The sequence below is a fragment of the Sarcophilus harrisii genome, chromosome 5 (assembly GCF_902635505.1).
Source record: "Sarcophilus harrisii chromosome 5, mSarHar1.11, whole genome shotgun sequence".
Lineage (NCBI taxonomy): Eukaryota > Metazoa > Chordata > Mammalia > Dasyuromorphia > Dasyuridae > Sarcophilus > Sarcophilus harrisii.
The window spans coordinates 266617491-266634537 of NC_045430.1; the positions used below are offsets into that span (position 1 = coordinate 266617491).

General features: G+C 42.8%; 1 protein-coding gene across 1 annotated transcript in view; it reads left to right on the top strand.

Moving 5' to 3' along the window:
* Window positions 1-7872: 7872 nt before the first annotated feature.
* Window positions 7873-17047, top strand: part of TGFBR2 (transforming growth factor beta receptor 2) — a 77850-nt gene continuing 68675 nt past the window's right edge. The window contains exon 1 of the mRNA XM_031940416.1: window positions 7873-8387. Within this exon, the coding sequence (XP_031796276.1) occupies window positions 8294-8387 (94 nt within the window). The 5' untranslated portion in view covers window positions 7873-8293. The remainder of the gene's footprint in view (window positions 8388-17047) is intronic.

Here is a 17047-nt window from a genome sequence, read left to right on the forward strand (position 1 = left end):
CGGCTTCAGATAGCACACTACTTGGGAATTCCAAATGAGCTCTCCTCTATCCAGGAGCTGGGATGCACACAGATGGTCCATGAACTACCTGGGGTCAATGGGCAAGCCCAGGTCTGGCCTTTGTTCTGCAAGAGCAATCCAAGCTTCTTGGGCTGTGGAAGTCTATTGTAGGGCATGTCCTTTGCTTTCTAATACCACATCAACTAGCAGGGAACCAGATGGGAGTCCATTAGTCAAAGATCAACTATCACACACATACACACACACAAGCCTATGACCTCCAAACAACATCAACATTATTAATAATAATATCATAAAGGATAACATTTATGTAGCTCTTTAAAGATTTTATATTTAAGTCATCTTATATTATCTTATCCCTGGGGATATTATATTCCCCATTTCACAGGTCAGAAAACTGAGGCAGATAGAGATTAAGTGGGTAATACAAATAGTAAACAGTGGAGATTACATTTGAACACAAGTTTTTCCATTTCCGAGTTCAATTTACTACTGGCTAGGCTACATAATTACATACTTTAATACTTTGAAGATCCAGGATTTCATGCAAATGAGTATTTCCTCCACCAAAATAGATTCCAGCCCTTCTATGGATTGATTGATAGCTTTCATGAACTGCTGTCTTGTCCCTGAACTATCCAATTTTTCCTCACCCAGAATTCAGCCTCTTTTAACTTAGCTGGACAATTACCTGAATGTGCCCAATTGGAAACTTGTCCACCATAGCCTGATCTCCCAGAGTCTTTGTTACCCTGGTATGCCCTTTAAGAACCTAGGACTTCCTTTATGTCTATGAAAGGAAGAAAAAAGAGGAAGTTTTATTAAAAATACACAACAGGTAGCCAAGAATAAAATCATGATGAAATCTCTGCCAAGTAAATAGTAAATTAAAGTCAATCCTCCTACCTTGTATTTCTTTTTGGTTCCCACCTATCTTTCTAATTTTTCAAACAATTCACTTTTTATATGCTCTACATTTCAGCTAAAATGACCCCAGATTTGACAGGCCATTTCCAGTTTCCATGCATTTGAAAAGACTATGTCTATATCAAAATTATACCTTAGTAAGTCTTATGTCCCTTAAAGTACTAGTCCGCTTCTGTTTCTCCTAGGATGTTCCCAAACCTGTTGCCTTCAACTGACAGGCATCTTTCCCCAAATTTTCCTAAAGTATTCTGTCTTTTGTTCTTACCATTCCTTTCTTTGAATTATACTTTTATGCATATGTCATAGTCCCATGAGTAGAATATATACTCATTGGGCATAGGGGCTCCGCTATTTTTATGAGTAATGAGTAAAGGCTATTTAAGAAGTCCTAAGTGCTCTATGTAAATAAATTAAATTTTTTCATTGCCCCATGGGTCATCCACGAACTTTGTTTCCTTGAAAATTATGGCTATTACAAAATTTTCGAGCAAACAGCATGGGTAAGAGAACATTTGTGTTCAAGAAATGAGTCATGGTACTGAGGAACAGCTGGGGATCATTAAAAATCCTGCACAACTTCCGATATGTAATTTATCCTGCTTTCTTTTTCCTATTTATTCCTATCCCGAGCCCAAGTAATTCAACTGTAATTTTCCAAATACATATTCTAGTTTGTCTTAATAGACTGTGTAATCAACTATAGCTAGGTGATGCAATGCATGGAGCACCAAGCTTGGAGTCAGGAAGATCTGACTTCAGATATGGCATCAGCTACATAAGAACTGTGGACAAGTCAGTTAACCCCTCTTTGCCTCAGTTTCTCATCCATAAAATGGAGACATTGGAGTAGGAAACGACAAACCATTTTTGTCAAGAAAATGCCATGGATCAACAATGATACTGTATGAGGAGGTATTCTGATGGAAGTGGATTTCTTTGACAAAGAGAAGCTCTAACTCAATTTCAATTGAGCAATGATGGACAGAAGCAACTACACCCAAAGAAAGAACACTGGGAAATGAGTGTAAACTGTTTGCATTTTTGTTTTTCTTCCCGGGTTATTTTTACCTTCTGAATCCAATTCTTCCTGTGCAACAAGAGGACTGTTCGGTTCTGCACACATACATTGTATCTAGGATATACTGCACCATATTTAACATGTATAGGACTGCTTGCCATCTGGGGGAGGGGGTGGAAGGAGGGAGGGGAAAAATTGGAACAGAAGTGAGTGCAAAGGATAATGTTGTAAAAAATTACCCTGGCATGGGTTCTGGCAATAAAAAGTTATAATTATTAAAAAAAAATACTTAAAAAAAGAAAATGCCATGGACTTTGGGGTCACATAGAGTTGGACACAACTGAATAACCAAACAACGATGAAATATATACCACAAATGTAAACTTTTTCATTCATTTAACTTTGCTTGTGCAGCTCTGAAGCATTTTCCTTCTCTCTCTCCCTCTCTATCTCTATCTCCCCCATCCAGAGGCTTATAACACCCTTAGATTTCCTCATTCAAATGCAGCCAGGCTGGAAAGAGAAGAAGACTGACTTGTCTTTATTAATCAGTACCTTTAGAACTCATTCTCAGGTTTGTCTTGATAGCCAAAGTCTTAAGTCCCCAGGCCTTTCTATTTGTCTTGAACCTTTCCATTTGTTGTATTCCCCTTGTAGATTGCCAGTTTCTCGAACACTGGGACTATCTTGTTTTTCCATTTGTATCATTGGTGCTTACTTAGCCCAGTGCTTTACACACAGTAAATATTTAATAATTACAATAACTAACACTGACATATAAGCTTTGGCATATATAATTTCCTTTAATCCTCAATAATCCTGTAAGGGCTCTGCAAATTGAGATCTGGGAAAGACCTTAGTTTAGAAAGGTCAAGGTCACACACTACATCCTGGATCTGCCCCAGTCATCTTGACCACTGTCTTGCCACTTGACTTGGATGACTCTGTAGCTTGGCCATGACATCCAGACTCATGATGTCATTAATCCTTTTACAAGGATGGACAACAACAACTCTTCAAGACAGGTGCTGTGATTATGGTCATTTCTCAAAGGAGTAAATTGATGAGAACAGTTAATTGACTAATCACACAATTAATTAGTGTCTAAGGCAGAATTCAAACTCCCCCCTTCCTGACTCAAGTACAACATTCTATCTATCCCATTCATCTTTAGGGAATACTTCTTCCATTTAGATTTGAGATTAAACATCTTCGGTGACAATAGTGAATATCTTAAGTTTTTGTCGATTTTCTTATTTCATGCTTTCCTTGATATTATTAAACAATGTTAGTTAATGCAGTTCCTGTCACATAGTAGATCCTTAATTGGTGCTTATTGAACCTTTGTGATCTCATTTGTCCAGGAAGAGCATAAAGGATATGTAGAAGTCATAGCATTGACTACGATCAAGATAGAGTACAAAAAGTATTACTGAAGAAGTATTTTTTTGGGGGGGCGGGGGAAGAGGGGCTTGACCATAGAGTGAGGAAATAATGTTCTTAGAAGCATAGAAGGATTTAAGAAATAGCCTACTCTCATCCACTCCCTTTATTCTGGAGAAAACTGAGAATGACCCAAGGTCACACACATATGCAAGAGGAGTACAAAGTTACTCAGAAAAATGGAAAAATCCATTTTTGTTCAAGGTTTTCATTAGAGAACAATACTAGAATAAGGTAGTAAAAAATGCTAAAATTTAAAAATTTTTTAAAAGACTTGGGGTTATTTAAGTGGTGTTATAGAAGATCTGAGTTTAAACCTAGCCTCAAACACTAGCTGTGTGACACTGTGTCTGTCTGCCTCAGTTTCCATCATTTGTAAAACAGAGATAATAATATCACTTACCACTCTGGACTGTTGTGGAATCAATGAGATGATGTATGTAAAGTGAATCTCACCTTTAAATGGTTTAGAGTTATTATCATCATCATTGTCTGTTGGGAACACAAGATGTAACTTTGCTTTACCTCTGGTAGACCTTCTCTTCTTGTGAGAGGATGATGGCGATTCAAGGAAACTGAGAGGCAGTTGCTGTTCTCTGACCTCCCCACTGAGAGGCCACTGCGTTGTCTGACCTCTTTCCTTTTCCCTCTGCCTCCAATTTATTTTCCCAGTCCACAAGCAACACCTATGTCAGTAAAGGCTGCTCCAAAATGCCTTCAGAATTTCACAACTGTGGAGGCTCTCGGAGAATTGACCTGCCCCTTACAGTGCACTTAGGCCTGGTCCTTAACAATTGTCATCTCCATGTATGGTTCTGGGCAAGTAGTTTACATTTTGGGGTTCTAACTTCTTCATCTGTCAAATAAAGGAAGAAAAGCTCTAAAGTTTCTTCCAGCGCTTCAGACATTATCCTAGGAAATAAGATAGATGTTGAATCTGAGAATCTGAAATTAACCACAACCACAACCACCACCATAACAACAACCTCAACAATAACATTGATAGTAAGCAGTGGCTAAAAGTTGAGTAGAGAGGGGAAAAGATTTCAAATGATCTACCCCAAAGATTGCATAAACTCCTGTCTCTGCAACAAGTCTACATAGGCAAACCAGGTAGATCCATGATTCAGTTTGATAGGTTTCCTGAAAGATCAAAGGATCAGAAATTTACAATCACAAGGGACATGACAACCTATCTGGAGCAGCCTCAACCTATTGTGATTCAGCTGTTTTCAGTTGGGTCCTACTCTTTGTGTCCTGTTTTGTTTGGAGAGTCGCTTTATATATTTATAATTTTTTTTGCAAAGATATTGGAATAATTTTCAATTTCCTTCTCCAGTTTATTTAATAGATAAGGAAACTGAGGCAACCAGGGTGAAGTGACTTGCCCAGAGTTATACATTTAGGAAGTGTCTGAGACCAGATCTGAAATCACTTAGTTTTGTCTTCCTGCCTTCAGGTCTGGCACTCTATTCCAACTGATAGTATAAAAAAGAACATAGTACACAAAAGTTGTCTGACTGACACAAGGTCACATAGATAGCACATATTAAATGGGGGGATTTTAATCTATATCCTCTGCCTTCAAATCCTGATCTCTTCACTTTACCAGGACTGGAAACCTTGGGAATGCCTATGTTCCCTCCCATATGGGCCCTCCCACAGATCTATGGGAAGGAGAGAGATTATAGCTATTTCCTACAGAAACTAGGGTGAGATTTTAAACTCTTTTTTGTCCTAGAAAAAAAAAAAAGGAAGTTGTGGTGACATTCTCTTGCTAGAGAAATTAGAGTTAGTATCTCAAAGCATTATGGTAGATGGTCTCATAAAATTTAGATGGGGAGGGATTTTGAAGATAATTTAATGTAATCCACTGTCCTCATTTAATGGCTGAGAACATCAGGGTCCAGAGTGATGGAAACCAAATGACTGATGGGATTCCAAATTTAGGATCCTTTCCCCTCACCATGTTTGTTCTCACTATGAAATAATCAAGAAATCTATATTCTGCATATTTCACTTTCAGATCACCTTCTCTCAGCAGAAGAATGAGAATAGTAGTTGTAATCCATTCCTGGGGATAAGTTTGCAAGAGAGACCTAAGGATACAAGTTCTTAGGGTTCTTGCTGAAAATTAAGATGAAAACATATAAATCCCCTATTACATGAGTGACGATTTGTAATGAAGAGGATCTCTGGCCCAAGATATGGCCAAGAAACTCGGTCAGGATCAGATCAATGTTTAAGAATGAAGTGGATGAAATTATAAAATTAGAGAGGAGATTTGTCCTCCACACATATCACACTTTGTACCTTCACAGAGGTTGACCCCCCAAGCCTGCAAGGTTATTTTCTCTTAATTCATCACCAACCACTACAACTCATTTCATACTGAACAAATAAAGGATCTTCCAAGAGTGTTTTAAAGTCTACAAAGTGCTCTCCATACTAATTTGAGTCCTACAATGACTGTTAAGTACATGCTCCAACTGTTATTGATCCCATTTCTCAGAAGTGGAAAAGAAGGCAAAGAATTAAGTAACACAGTTAATAAATGCCAGAAGATAGATTTGAACCCAGGTTTTCTTGACCTCAATCGAACAACATCAGAGATGATGTGGATCTTTCTCAAAGATAATAGGGTCCCTTAAGAAGCATACGGTAAAGTATCAATCAATTTCTTGACAAGCAATTGCTAAACATTTATCACGTCCTAGGCAATGGATATGCAAAGACAAAAAATGAAAGCATCTCTGTGTGTGTATAATTTAATATATTATATATACCCTATACATGTAGATAAAGTGTCTTGTGTATAATATATAGCATATATTATTGATATAGATATGTATATATTTATACTATGTATATTATATAGCATCTTGTATATGGCACATGTAATATATATGCATGTATTATGCATGTGTGTATACATATATATAATGTATGGTATTGTTTATAGCATCTTATGTATAATAGATATACTATATATTCTATAAATGTAGTAAATGTCACATGCATATCTCTGTGTGAAAGTAGTTATATATGTTTATATATGCATATAGTATATATATGTATACCCATGCATATTCATAAACATATACATGCATATACAATAATGGAAAGCTACTAAAAGTACCACTTACAGCTTGGGAGATCAGGAAAAGCTTGCTTAGAAGGTAACATGGGAGATAAATGTTGATGGAAATCAGGTACTCTAAGAGGCACAGTCCAGGAGAAAGGGCCTCCAGGCTTGAGGGACAATCTGCACAAAAAGCACAAAGATGGGAGAAGAAAAATAGTAAGCCATCATTAAGCTGAAAAGACGGTTTGAACCTTTGTGGGGAAAGGCTTTCAATGCCAAGTTGAAGAGTTAATATTTGACTCTAAAGGTAAAAGGAAGCCCATGAAACTCATTGAACAAGGCAGTGACACTGCCAGAAAGGTGCTTTAGGAAACCCACGGTTGGCCCAGTGGAGAAGGGGAGAAACCAGAGGCAGGGAGGTCAGCTTGAAGTCTAGCGGGTTGCTGCCCCCTTCGCCATTAAAACTTTAGCTTCAAATTGCAGGAAGATCTTTGGGACACCTGGATGATCTGAAATTGTCCAGAAAAGGTTCGGGACTGTTGAACTCAGCCTTTGTATCCCTGCCATCCAGCACACGACTAGGCTCTTAATAACTGTTAGTGGGTTGAGCAGGGGAAGGCGTCAGTCAAGGCAGCCCTGCAGTTGTCAAAGACACTTTAGGAAGTCGCTGATTTTTAGGGAAGGGTTGGTTGGATGAGAAAGAAGCTGAGAGTGGAGGCAGAGCTTTGACTTCCCATCGAATGTCTGGGGGGCTTGGCCACCTCAGTTCTTCTGGAGCCTCAGTATTCTTACTTGCAAAATGAAGGGACTTGGGGTGTCGGGGCCAGCTCCGGGGTGTTTTTTGGAACCCTTCTCCGGATCATAAAATACTTCGGATTATAAAGGAAAGCAATTTTACCGAATTAAGCAAAATACTCTGAATCAGAATGTACTAAAGAGAAAACACCCCCCCAAAAAACAAAACAAAAAAAAAAAAAAAAAAAAAAACTTAAGTTCTCTGAGCCCACGCTAAGAAGCCCGGGCCTAGGAGCTCCACACTCCCTCCCTCCCCTCCCCTCCCCCCAGCCCTAAAGCCCCTCGGAGCCTAGACTCCCAGTGGAGCTGCAGCCAGAGCCCGGCTAAAGCTCCGTACTCGGAGTTCAGTCCCTTCCCAAGGTCACCCCGTTTTGCTAAAACTGTCCCGGGCCTGAAGGTTCGGGAGCCTGCGGGCTGCAGAGCGGAGTGGGTGTGGTGGGTGGGGAGGAGGGGGTGAGGGCTGCCTACGAGGGGGTGGGGAAGCTGAAGGGCCGGCCCGGGGAGTGATTGACGCCCAGGCAAGTGGGGAGCCCGGAGGAAGGGCTCGGAGCGCGGCGGGCTGTGCCTCGGAGAGAGGTCCAGCCCAGCTGTTTGCGAAGATTTCCTGTTTCTCCTCCAGCCCGGGCTCGAGAAGTTAGTGAGTCACACGCACGCATACCCCCACACACGGCTCCTCACACACTCACACACACACACACACACACACATACTTAGGCGCCGGGCGAGCCGAGCCCCAGCGGAACAGCCGAGCCCCCGGGCCAGCCTCCGGGGCCCCCAGCCCGGCCCGTGGCCCGGACGTCACATCTGGCCTGCACATCTGCCCGGGGGAAGGAGAGCCGGAGCCAGGGCGCGCCGGGGGCCGAGCGGGGAGAGCTGCGCAGCGGCGGCCGGGCCAGTCCGGTGGGCTCCCCCTCCTCCACCCCTTCCTCCTTCTCCTCTTCCTCGTCGCCCGCCCCGGCTGCTGCCCGGCTCCCGCTCTATGCGGAGGCGGAGCGGGCTCGGCCATGAGTCGGGCTCTCCCGCGGAGCCCGGGGCTGCTGCTCCTCTTCCTGTGGACGCGCATCGCCAGCACCATCCCTCCCCACGTCCAGAAGATGGGTGAGTGCGGCCGGGGGCCCGGGCCCGTGCCCGACGAGGCGGGGGGAAGTGCTTGACACTCCGAGCCGCGGCGGAGCGGACGTTGGGGAAGTCCGTCCCGGGGCCGGGTGGGGCGGGCGGGCCGGCGAGACGAGCCGCCGGGGCTGCGCCGAAGCCAGCCGGGCCGAGGGAAGTTTGCGAGGAACTTTGGAGAGTGGCTGCCGCGGGGCCCGAGCGCAGCGGCCCCTGCTCGGCTCCCGTGCCCGGGCCGCGCGGGACACCTGGCCGTGTCACCCTGGCTTCCACGCGCTCCGGGGTCTGGGACCCCGGTCGTGACTCCCGAACGTGCAAAGTCCCGGGATCCGACGCTCCCCGCCCCCTCCTGCTTTCAATCACCTCCTCAGAATTTACTAACTCTAACGGTGGCACTCAAGTCAACAGTTTTTAAGCACCTACTACGTGCCAGGCGCCGAACTACACGCTGAACACGGTCCCTGCCCTCGAGGAGCTCCCCAACTCCTGAGGGAGACGATTTGTAAAATAGTGAACGCTCCGGGCTTAGACGTCAGAGATGGATTGAGCCCCTGCACCCAGCGCCCACTGGTTCTGTTTCTGTTCCCCCGCTTAAATGTAGTGTTTACAGTTTTCGTTGTCTTTCCTCTCCCCACCCAGGCTCGCATTAGATTGTGAACTTCTGCCGGCTGAAGCTGTGTTCCGTGCTGGTTTGTGCCAGCCGAGTTTAGCCTCTGCCTCTGCCGCCCGGATCTTACTTTCTAATGGGGGACATTTCACTTGGGCCTAGTTGGGGAAAGCCCTGGAGACAACTGGGGGAGGGGGAAGAACGGGACCGGGTTAGGATCTTTCAGATTTTCTCATCCCCAGGCATTTCTGAAATTTCATTTCTGCAAATATGCTAAGCCTCACTTGGCTGGCATATTGTGGGCCCCCAGGGGCTCCAAACTCGGGAGGAAAGAATGATTTCCAGGCTCCACCCTAAAATGGGTGGATGTCTATGGCTTAGGTAGTACCCCCTCCCTTCCTTGCACATTATTTTTCGGTGGGGAGTCCAACTCTTATAGGACTCATCTGGGATTTTCTTAGCGGAAAACATTGAAGTGGTTTGCCATTTTCTTCTCCAGTTCATTTTTACAGATGAAGAAACTGAGGCAAGCAAGGTGAAGTGACTTGCTCAGGTTCACACAACTAGTAACTGTGGCCAGATTCTGAACCCAGGCTTTTTAAGCCTCCAGGCAGGACCCTGTGTCCACTCGCTGCACCCCCTAGCTGCTCCAGGAATAATGAAGCCTGAGTTCAAATCCTTCATCAACTTGTTATGATTTTCAACAAGTTACTGTTCCTTTCTAGATCTTGTTTTCCCAGTGAAACACAGAAGAGATTGGACTAGATGGACTCTAAGGGCTCTTTCTTGTTCAAACTGTGATTCTTTGATCCCCAAGTTTCCAGATTTGTCTGAATCTAATGAATGTTCCTTTACTAAACATAACCTTTGTGCAAAGCACTTTGCTAAGGTACAAAATGTGAGGGACTTTGTACTGCACCTCGCCTTTGCTACCCACTCTGTTAGAGGATCTAAATTCTGCAGACTCGGCCTATGGGACACAAGTACAGACAAAAGGACTGGAGAATCGGACCCAACTACGGACAGTTACTAAAGAGAATATCTGAGATGGGGTTATTACCTATGGTTGAAGGTGTTGTTTCAAGGAAATTTTTTTATTTAAAGAAATACAAGCACATCATCAATTAAATTCCTAGGACCTATCATTGATCTGAAGTTTGGGGGTTAATAAATGCCAATATTCCTCTTGGAATTTTGTTGGTTTGTTAAAATTTGTCCATTTCCTCCCTCTCAGCTGCACTTGACTTATTGCTGTTTAGTCATTTTTCAGTTGTGTCCAACTTTTCTAGGTAGCGTCCTGTCCTTCCTTGCTATATGCATTATTGTTCAGCTAGTGTCTAACTCTTTGTGACTCCATTTAGAGTTTTCTTAGCAAAGATACTGGAGTGGTTTCCCATTTCCTTGTCTAGCTCATTTTTTACAGATGAGGAAATTGAGGCAAAACAACTTGACAGGTACCCATAACTATAAATATTTGAAGCCAGGTTTTCCTGACTCCAGGCCTTAGCCCTATTCCACTTAGCTGATTTAGGTGATAAAAGTGATAAAAGAATTACTTCGTTCATTTCATAGTTTTATTCTGCAAGTGAAGAAAGTTAAAGTCAGTCTGAATTACTGAACTATTTGAGATTTATTTTGTTTACAAGATTAAAATGTAGCACAAGCCTATTGTAGACTCAAATAGCTTATTGCTGCATCCATTTTGACCCTACACAATATATATATATTTACACGTATATGTGTGTGTGTGTGTGTGTGTGTGTGTGAATTTAAAAACTTGGCCTTCAGCATCTCATCTTAAGAAATCTTAGCCACATTTTATTTGTTTTTCCCTTAATCAGTTTTCAGAAAGCTACAGTTTTAATAACTGAGAGGGATTAAGAAACCCAGCTGGTTGGATTGCTGAGGACAGGAGGAGGGAGATATGTTTGTGATCTTTATCTTTTTATCTCAAACTGATTTTTAAAAGAAAGGATTGAGAAACAAAGCAATAGGTTTGTGAACTTAATTTGTTTAATCGCATGTGGTTTGCAACAGGAACACTTAGGCTTGGAACAGTGAATTTTAAAACAACAACCACCAGCCAGCTAACCCTAAAAAAAACTTTTATTCTTAGTGGGGTGACTTAAAACAACAACAACCAGCCAGCTAATCCTAAAAAAAAAAAAAAAAACCTTTTCCCACTGATTGGGAATCAGTTGTCCCCAGTGGGAAAAGTAACGTAACTGATTTTAGGGCCTCTCAAGTTGATTCCTTGCTTTTATCCTCTACAAAGATTGTTTGTACATAATTGTTGGTATGTGGTCTCCTTCATCAGATTGAGGGTCCTGTGAAGGCAGGGATCCTTCCTCGCTTTCCTTTATATCCTCAAGGCTTAGCACAGTGTGAGACGCTCACCATAGGAACTTCTTAAATGTTTATAAGCATATTGAAAAGTTAGAGGTACTCTTACTGCTAAATTTAGGGGGATCTAGCTAAGGATTGTGGGATTGTGTTTCATACAGGTAACTGCATAAGGCAACTTGTTTAGTCATTTCATTCTACTCTTCATGACTCCATTTGAGGTTTTCTTGGCAAAGATAGTAGAGTGGTGGGCCATTTCCTTCTCCAGTTCATTGAACAGATGAGGAAACTGAGGCAAATGAGGTTAAGTGACTTGCTCACTGTAAGTGTCTGAGGCTTGATTTGAACTCAGGTACATAAAGTCTTGGCCTGGCACTTTATTCTAGAATCACTTAGATGCCCAGGACAGAGGAAACAGTATACTGACACTGTGGGATTAGGAGATCTGGAAATTGATAGTGGAATTTAGGTATTAAGAACAAGTTTCTTAAAGAGATACATTTTGAGTTCTCTTTCTTTAGTAAAATCCTTTCCTGAACAGTTAACCACACAACTTTATAACATGACTTGTAGATTTGGAGACTCTCTGAGAAAATGCTTCCCCCACTTTGTTCCTCGTTTTTGGTAAAGAAATGTTGAGTGTTTAGCTCTGTCCAGATGGGGAGAACTTTTGAGATATTTTTTTCCTGTGATTTGCTAATTATTCATTTAAAAGAGGAAGAAAAGTAAAACTCAGAGCAGAGTCACCAGTGTTCCCTGTGGGGACACCATTCTTGACCACCATTCATGCAGTGTTATGTACTGAGAACTTGTCATGGCCTATGAACCTAACATCAGCAAGACAAGTTCAAATCCATCCTCAGGCACTTAGGGCTATGTGATTTTGGGCAAGTCACTTAACTCCTCTATGTCTCATTTTCTTACCTTCCTGGATTGTTGTGAGAATCAAATAAGACAATATTTGTAAAACACTTGGCCCGGTATAGAGCCAAGTATTAAATTTTATTTTTCATACCTATGGGGTATGTCTTTTCTGTCTAACCCTACCCTTGCAAGAGTATAAACAATACCCACTGTGCCACCTAACTGCCTCGGAGGAACAAAAAATAAGAAAATTCAGAGGAGAGGAGGGTTGGAGGCGTGGGAAGAGAGTCATGGGAGTTTCTTTGGTCTTGTGGCAAGAAGCTGTGGATGGAGAAAGGAAAATCTGGTTTCAAGCCCTTCCAAGTATTTAGTAGCTATGTGTCCTCTGCAAGTCATTTAAAAAGGGGAGTATAGAGAGAGCCTTGCCTTCCCCATCTTGCTCATTTCCACTTTCTCTTGTTTGCAGCTTGTTGGTATTTAGTTGTTATATTGCTATACCTTCTACAGATGTTATAACTGAAGCTCCTTGAGAGGAAGAACTGGCTTTTGCCTTTCTTTGTGTTCTCTGAGCTAGCCAGGTGCCTCCTACATGGTAATCACTGTTTGTTGACTGACTAAAGAGATGTCAGGGACACACACACACACACACACACACACACACACGAAATCCAGATAAGAAAACTGAGCAGTTAAATTGAGAATCTGAAGGGATGGGGGATAGTGAGGGGGAAAATAAGAATGGAAGAAGGGTAAGAGATGAGAGAAACAGAGAGACAGAGAGAGAGAGACACACACAGAGACACACAGAAAGAGACTCAGAGAGAGAGAAACAGAGAGACAGAAAGGTGAAGAGATGAGGGGTACTGGGTCTTTCAGCCTTCCTGATCCTGTTAGGAATTACATTTGCCCAGTTTTCTTTAGAGACATGGTTAGGAGCCAGAATGTTGCATAAATTAAGAAGTCAGTAGGAGGGGAAAAGTAGATGACAGAATTACAGGTGGCTTTTGAGCGAGAAAGCAGGTTCTGTAAATGCTGAGGATCCCTTGTAAACACTGCTTCTCCATTGGGAGCTGTTTGGCAATAAAGCTAGGCAGCAGACTCAGGGCCTAGGGAAGAGCACACCTTTCTATCCCCCTTCCACAGCCATAGATCCTTTGCAGGAAGTTGCCCAAATGTCACCAATGCTGATGAAACTCAGAGGCTTCTTGAAACCCCTGGGCGCTGAAGAACCCAGATATGGCTTTTGAACCTAATGGTCGCTCACCCCCTCTGGGTCAGAACACTTACAGAGTGGAAGGCACTGGGGAGAGCCATGTGGCCTGAGCATCTCAGGGCCCTGAGGTGCAGGCTGTGTGATTTGGGGCACTTTACCATTCTGAGGTTCAGTTTCCCAACCTTCCACATTTGGAGATTTATGTTGTTGTTTCAGGCCTGACTCTCCCCTTTTGGGGTTCTCTTGGCAAAGGTCCTGGGCTGCTTTACCATGTTCTTCTTCAGCTCCAAAACCGAGGCAAATGGGACTAAGAGTCTTGTCCAGGGTCACACAGCTAGTGTGGGGCCGATTTGAATTCAGCTCCTCCTAAATCTTCAGCACCCAAGCTGCCCCCTCAGCTGACTGGACCTGATAGGGGATTTGGACTCTATTGAAGTAATACCTCCTAAAGTAAAACCCCAAATCCATTAGCTTTAAATCTGAAAAAGAAGTGTAGGAATTATTGTTGTTCTCTTTAAGATTTAAAATTTTTCTGGTCCCTAACCTGATTCACCAGTATCTCTCTGCCCACCCTCCCCCCCCCCATCTTTTGTGGGTGCTCAATTAACTTTTTGTCCAAGTGAATTGACTGAGATTTCCAACCTGACTCTGGACTCCTGACTCTAGGCAAGGGTCTTAATCTCTTTTAAGTTTCCTTATCTGTAAACTGGGGAAGATAATAAGCTCTGATCTCACCTCGACTTCCAGCAGAGTCTGATGTCCTTTTCCAGCCTTCAAGGGCATTATCAATGCCGGCATTGTCAGCAGTGCAAGGGAGCTGCCGACATTATGCCATGTACCGGGCTAATAAGTACTTTACAAACATCTCATTTGATTACCAGGTGTTCTTGAGAACTAGCAGCTAAATCCACTTCTCCGAACACTGAGTTTCTTGCCATGGGCACGGCAGGGCAGAGCCCCAATCATCCGGGCCTAGTTACATTTCTGCAGTGTTAGATTTTGAGCTGGAATACGTGCCTGGATTTGAATCCTGGCTCTTGCCTCTGCTATTTAGTGCCTGAGTGACCTTGAGATAGACAGCCTCGGTTTCTTGAACTAGATCCATAGATTCTGAAGTTGCTTCCAGCTCCAGTTGGGATCCGACATCATCAACGTTTAATCTACTCAGATTGAATATTCTCTGTCAGAATTCTCTCATCTGGAAGGTGAAGGAGAGGGGTGCACCAAGTGATCTCAGATCCTTCCAACTGAACATTGTATGGTTCTTTTAAAAAGTTTCAAGAACGTGTTCGAGGAATTATCTCATAGATGTCACAGCCCATCAATCCTCCCAGGTGAATTTCATCCATAATACCTTTTTCAAAATAAGAGCCGAAGGCTAAATCACATGAGGTAGCTTCCTAGGAAGTTATAGGTCTGGGTCTACAGGCAGGCAAGCAAGTTAAAATGATTTAAGTCCTACCTATCCCCATAGCAGCCACTTCTTGGAACTGAGGAAACTGCAAGTATATTATTTAGCCCTGACCAAAACCATGTGTAAGTGCCCAAATGGGATAAAACTATGCAGGGCAAGGAGACTGGGAGTTTCTGTCCATGAATCCTGGAGTTCACTTTTCTTATTCTAAGGGAACTTAGAGAACTTGTCCTATCCCCTTTACTTTACAGAGAAGGAAACTGAGGCTTGCAGTAGGACTGCTGAGGTCCCATAAGTAATTTAGACTCAGAAGGGGCCAGCCTTTCAGTTTACAGATGTGAAGACTGAGTTTTAAGGGACTTGCCCATGGGAACCTAGGAAGCATCATAGGAACATAGATTAGAGATGGGAGGAAGGCACCATAGAAGCCATCAGTTTATGGAGGAGGAAGTAAGGTAACTTGGACAAAGTTGTACAAGCAGATTTCTTATGTATGGAGAGGCAGAAGAAGGAATTGGGCCCAAAGCTAGCGAGCCTGTAAATGGGAGAGAAAGGGGGTATGGATGACTGCTAGGGTTCCTGCAGATGTGTACCCACTGCTCCAGGCTGGTAACTCAATACCTGTGCTTTAAGAGCCTTCAGATAAGTACCCTCTCTCCCTAGCTCTAATCCCATGCTGCTCTGGCTGGGCATAAGTGAGTTGGAGGCAGCAGTTAGGTGTTTACTGGTGTTCAGTGCACCTTCTCTAGCACATTTTACAGATGAGAAAACTGAGGCAAACAGGATGAAGTGGTTTGTCCAGGGTGACACAGCTAGGAGGCATCTAAGGCCGTAAGTTTTCTTGATTCCAGGCCCAATGTTCTCTCTATTGTGCTATCTGGAAAACATGAATTCAAATCCTACCATAGACACTTAAAATATGTGATCTTGGACAAGTCACTTAAACTCTTTATGCCTCAATTTACTCATCTGTAAAATGAGATTGGCTCCTAAGGCTCCAAATCTGGGATCCTTTGTGGAGTGTGGGGAGACTGTATCTGTACCTCACTCCCCCCACAAGAATTCATCTCTTCTTTTTCCTTATCAGTAGAGTGAGGGGCTAGAGCGTTTGTTAAAGGCCCTTCCAGTGATCCTATGATTCCAGTGCCCAGCACATGAGGACCGAGTCTCTAATCTGCTAGAACCCTTCTGGACAAATTCTGTATACAAATATTGCTATGAGTAATGCTTAGAAACTGTTCTGTTTACTCAGCAGGAAATAGTGATGCTCAGGGTGGGTGTGTTGGAAGGCAGGCAAGTTGGCATTTGCTGGTGAACAGCAGTGGCCATGGCTTTCTGCAGCTCCTGGACTTGAGAAGTCTGACTTTTTGAGAAGACTCTTCTTCCTGCCTTATTCAACTCCTTTTTTTAAAAAAAGATCTTTTGCTCTTGTGGGCTTTGTCACCCATGCGCTCTCTACAAAGGTCTGAGATAGAAAGGGATTTGGACTCGTACCTTAACGGATGTAAGGCAACTCCAGAGTTAAATGGGAGCTACAGTGTTTCCTTTGTGAACTGAAAAAGCTTTTTGTCCTGTAAGTCATCAGATCATTTTTGTGACTTCATATATACCTCTGCCATGCTTTCTCAAAGTGGTGGTAACCACTTAAAGTTACCCAGTTGTTTTAGTTTAACTCAGCTCAACAGATATTTATTGTTCAGTCTTTCAATTGTATCTAACTCTGCGATCCTGTAGATGCCGGTACTGTCTGTGGGTCTTCATGGCAAAGATACAGGAATGATTTGCTATTTCCTTTTCCTGTTCATTTTACAGAAGAGCAAATCGAGGCAAACAGGGTTAAGTGACTTGTCCAGAGTCACATAGTCAGTCTGAGGCCGCCTTTAAAGCCTGTGCTCTCCAGTGCTTTATCCACTGCACCAGTCAAAATACCAAATGAATGAATGAAAAAACATTTAGAAAGGTCTTACTATGTGCAAAGCACCATGCTAAGAGCTAGGAAAAAAACCAGTATATGTATTTGCATGCAATGAACATAAGATAGTATTTGACATAGTGGATAGACAATTAGTCTTGGAGTAGAGTCTTAAAAGATGTGAGTTCCATTCTTATCTTTAATACTTTTTATCTGTGTGACTCTTGCAAGTCACTTAAACTTCAATAGTAGTCAGTCAGTAGTAGTAGTAGTAGTAATAGTAGTAGTAGTAGTA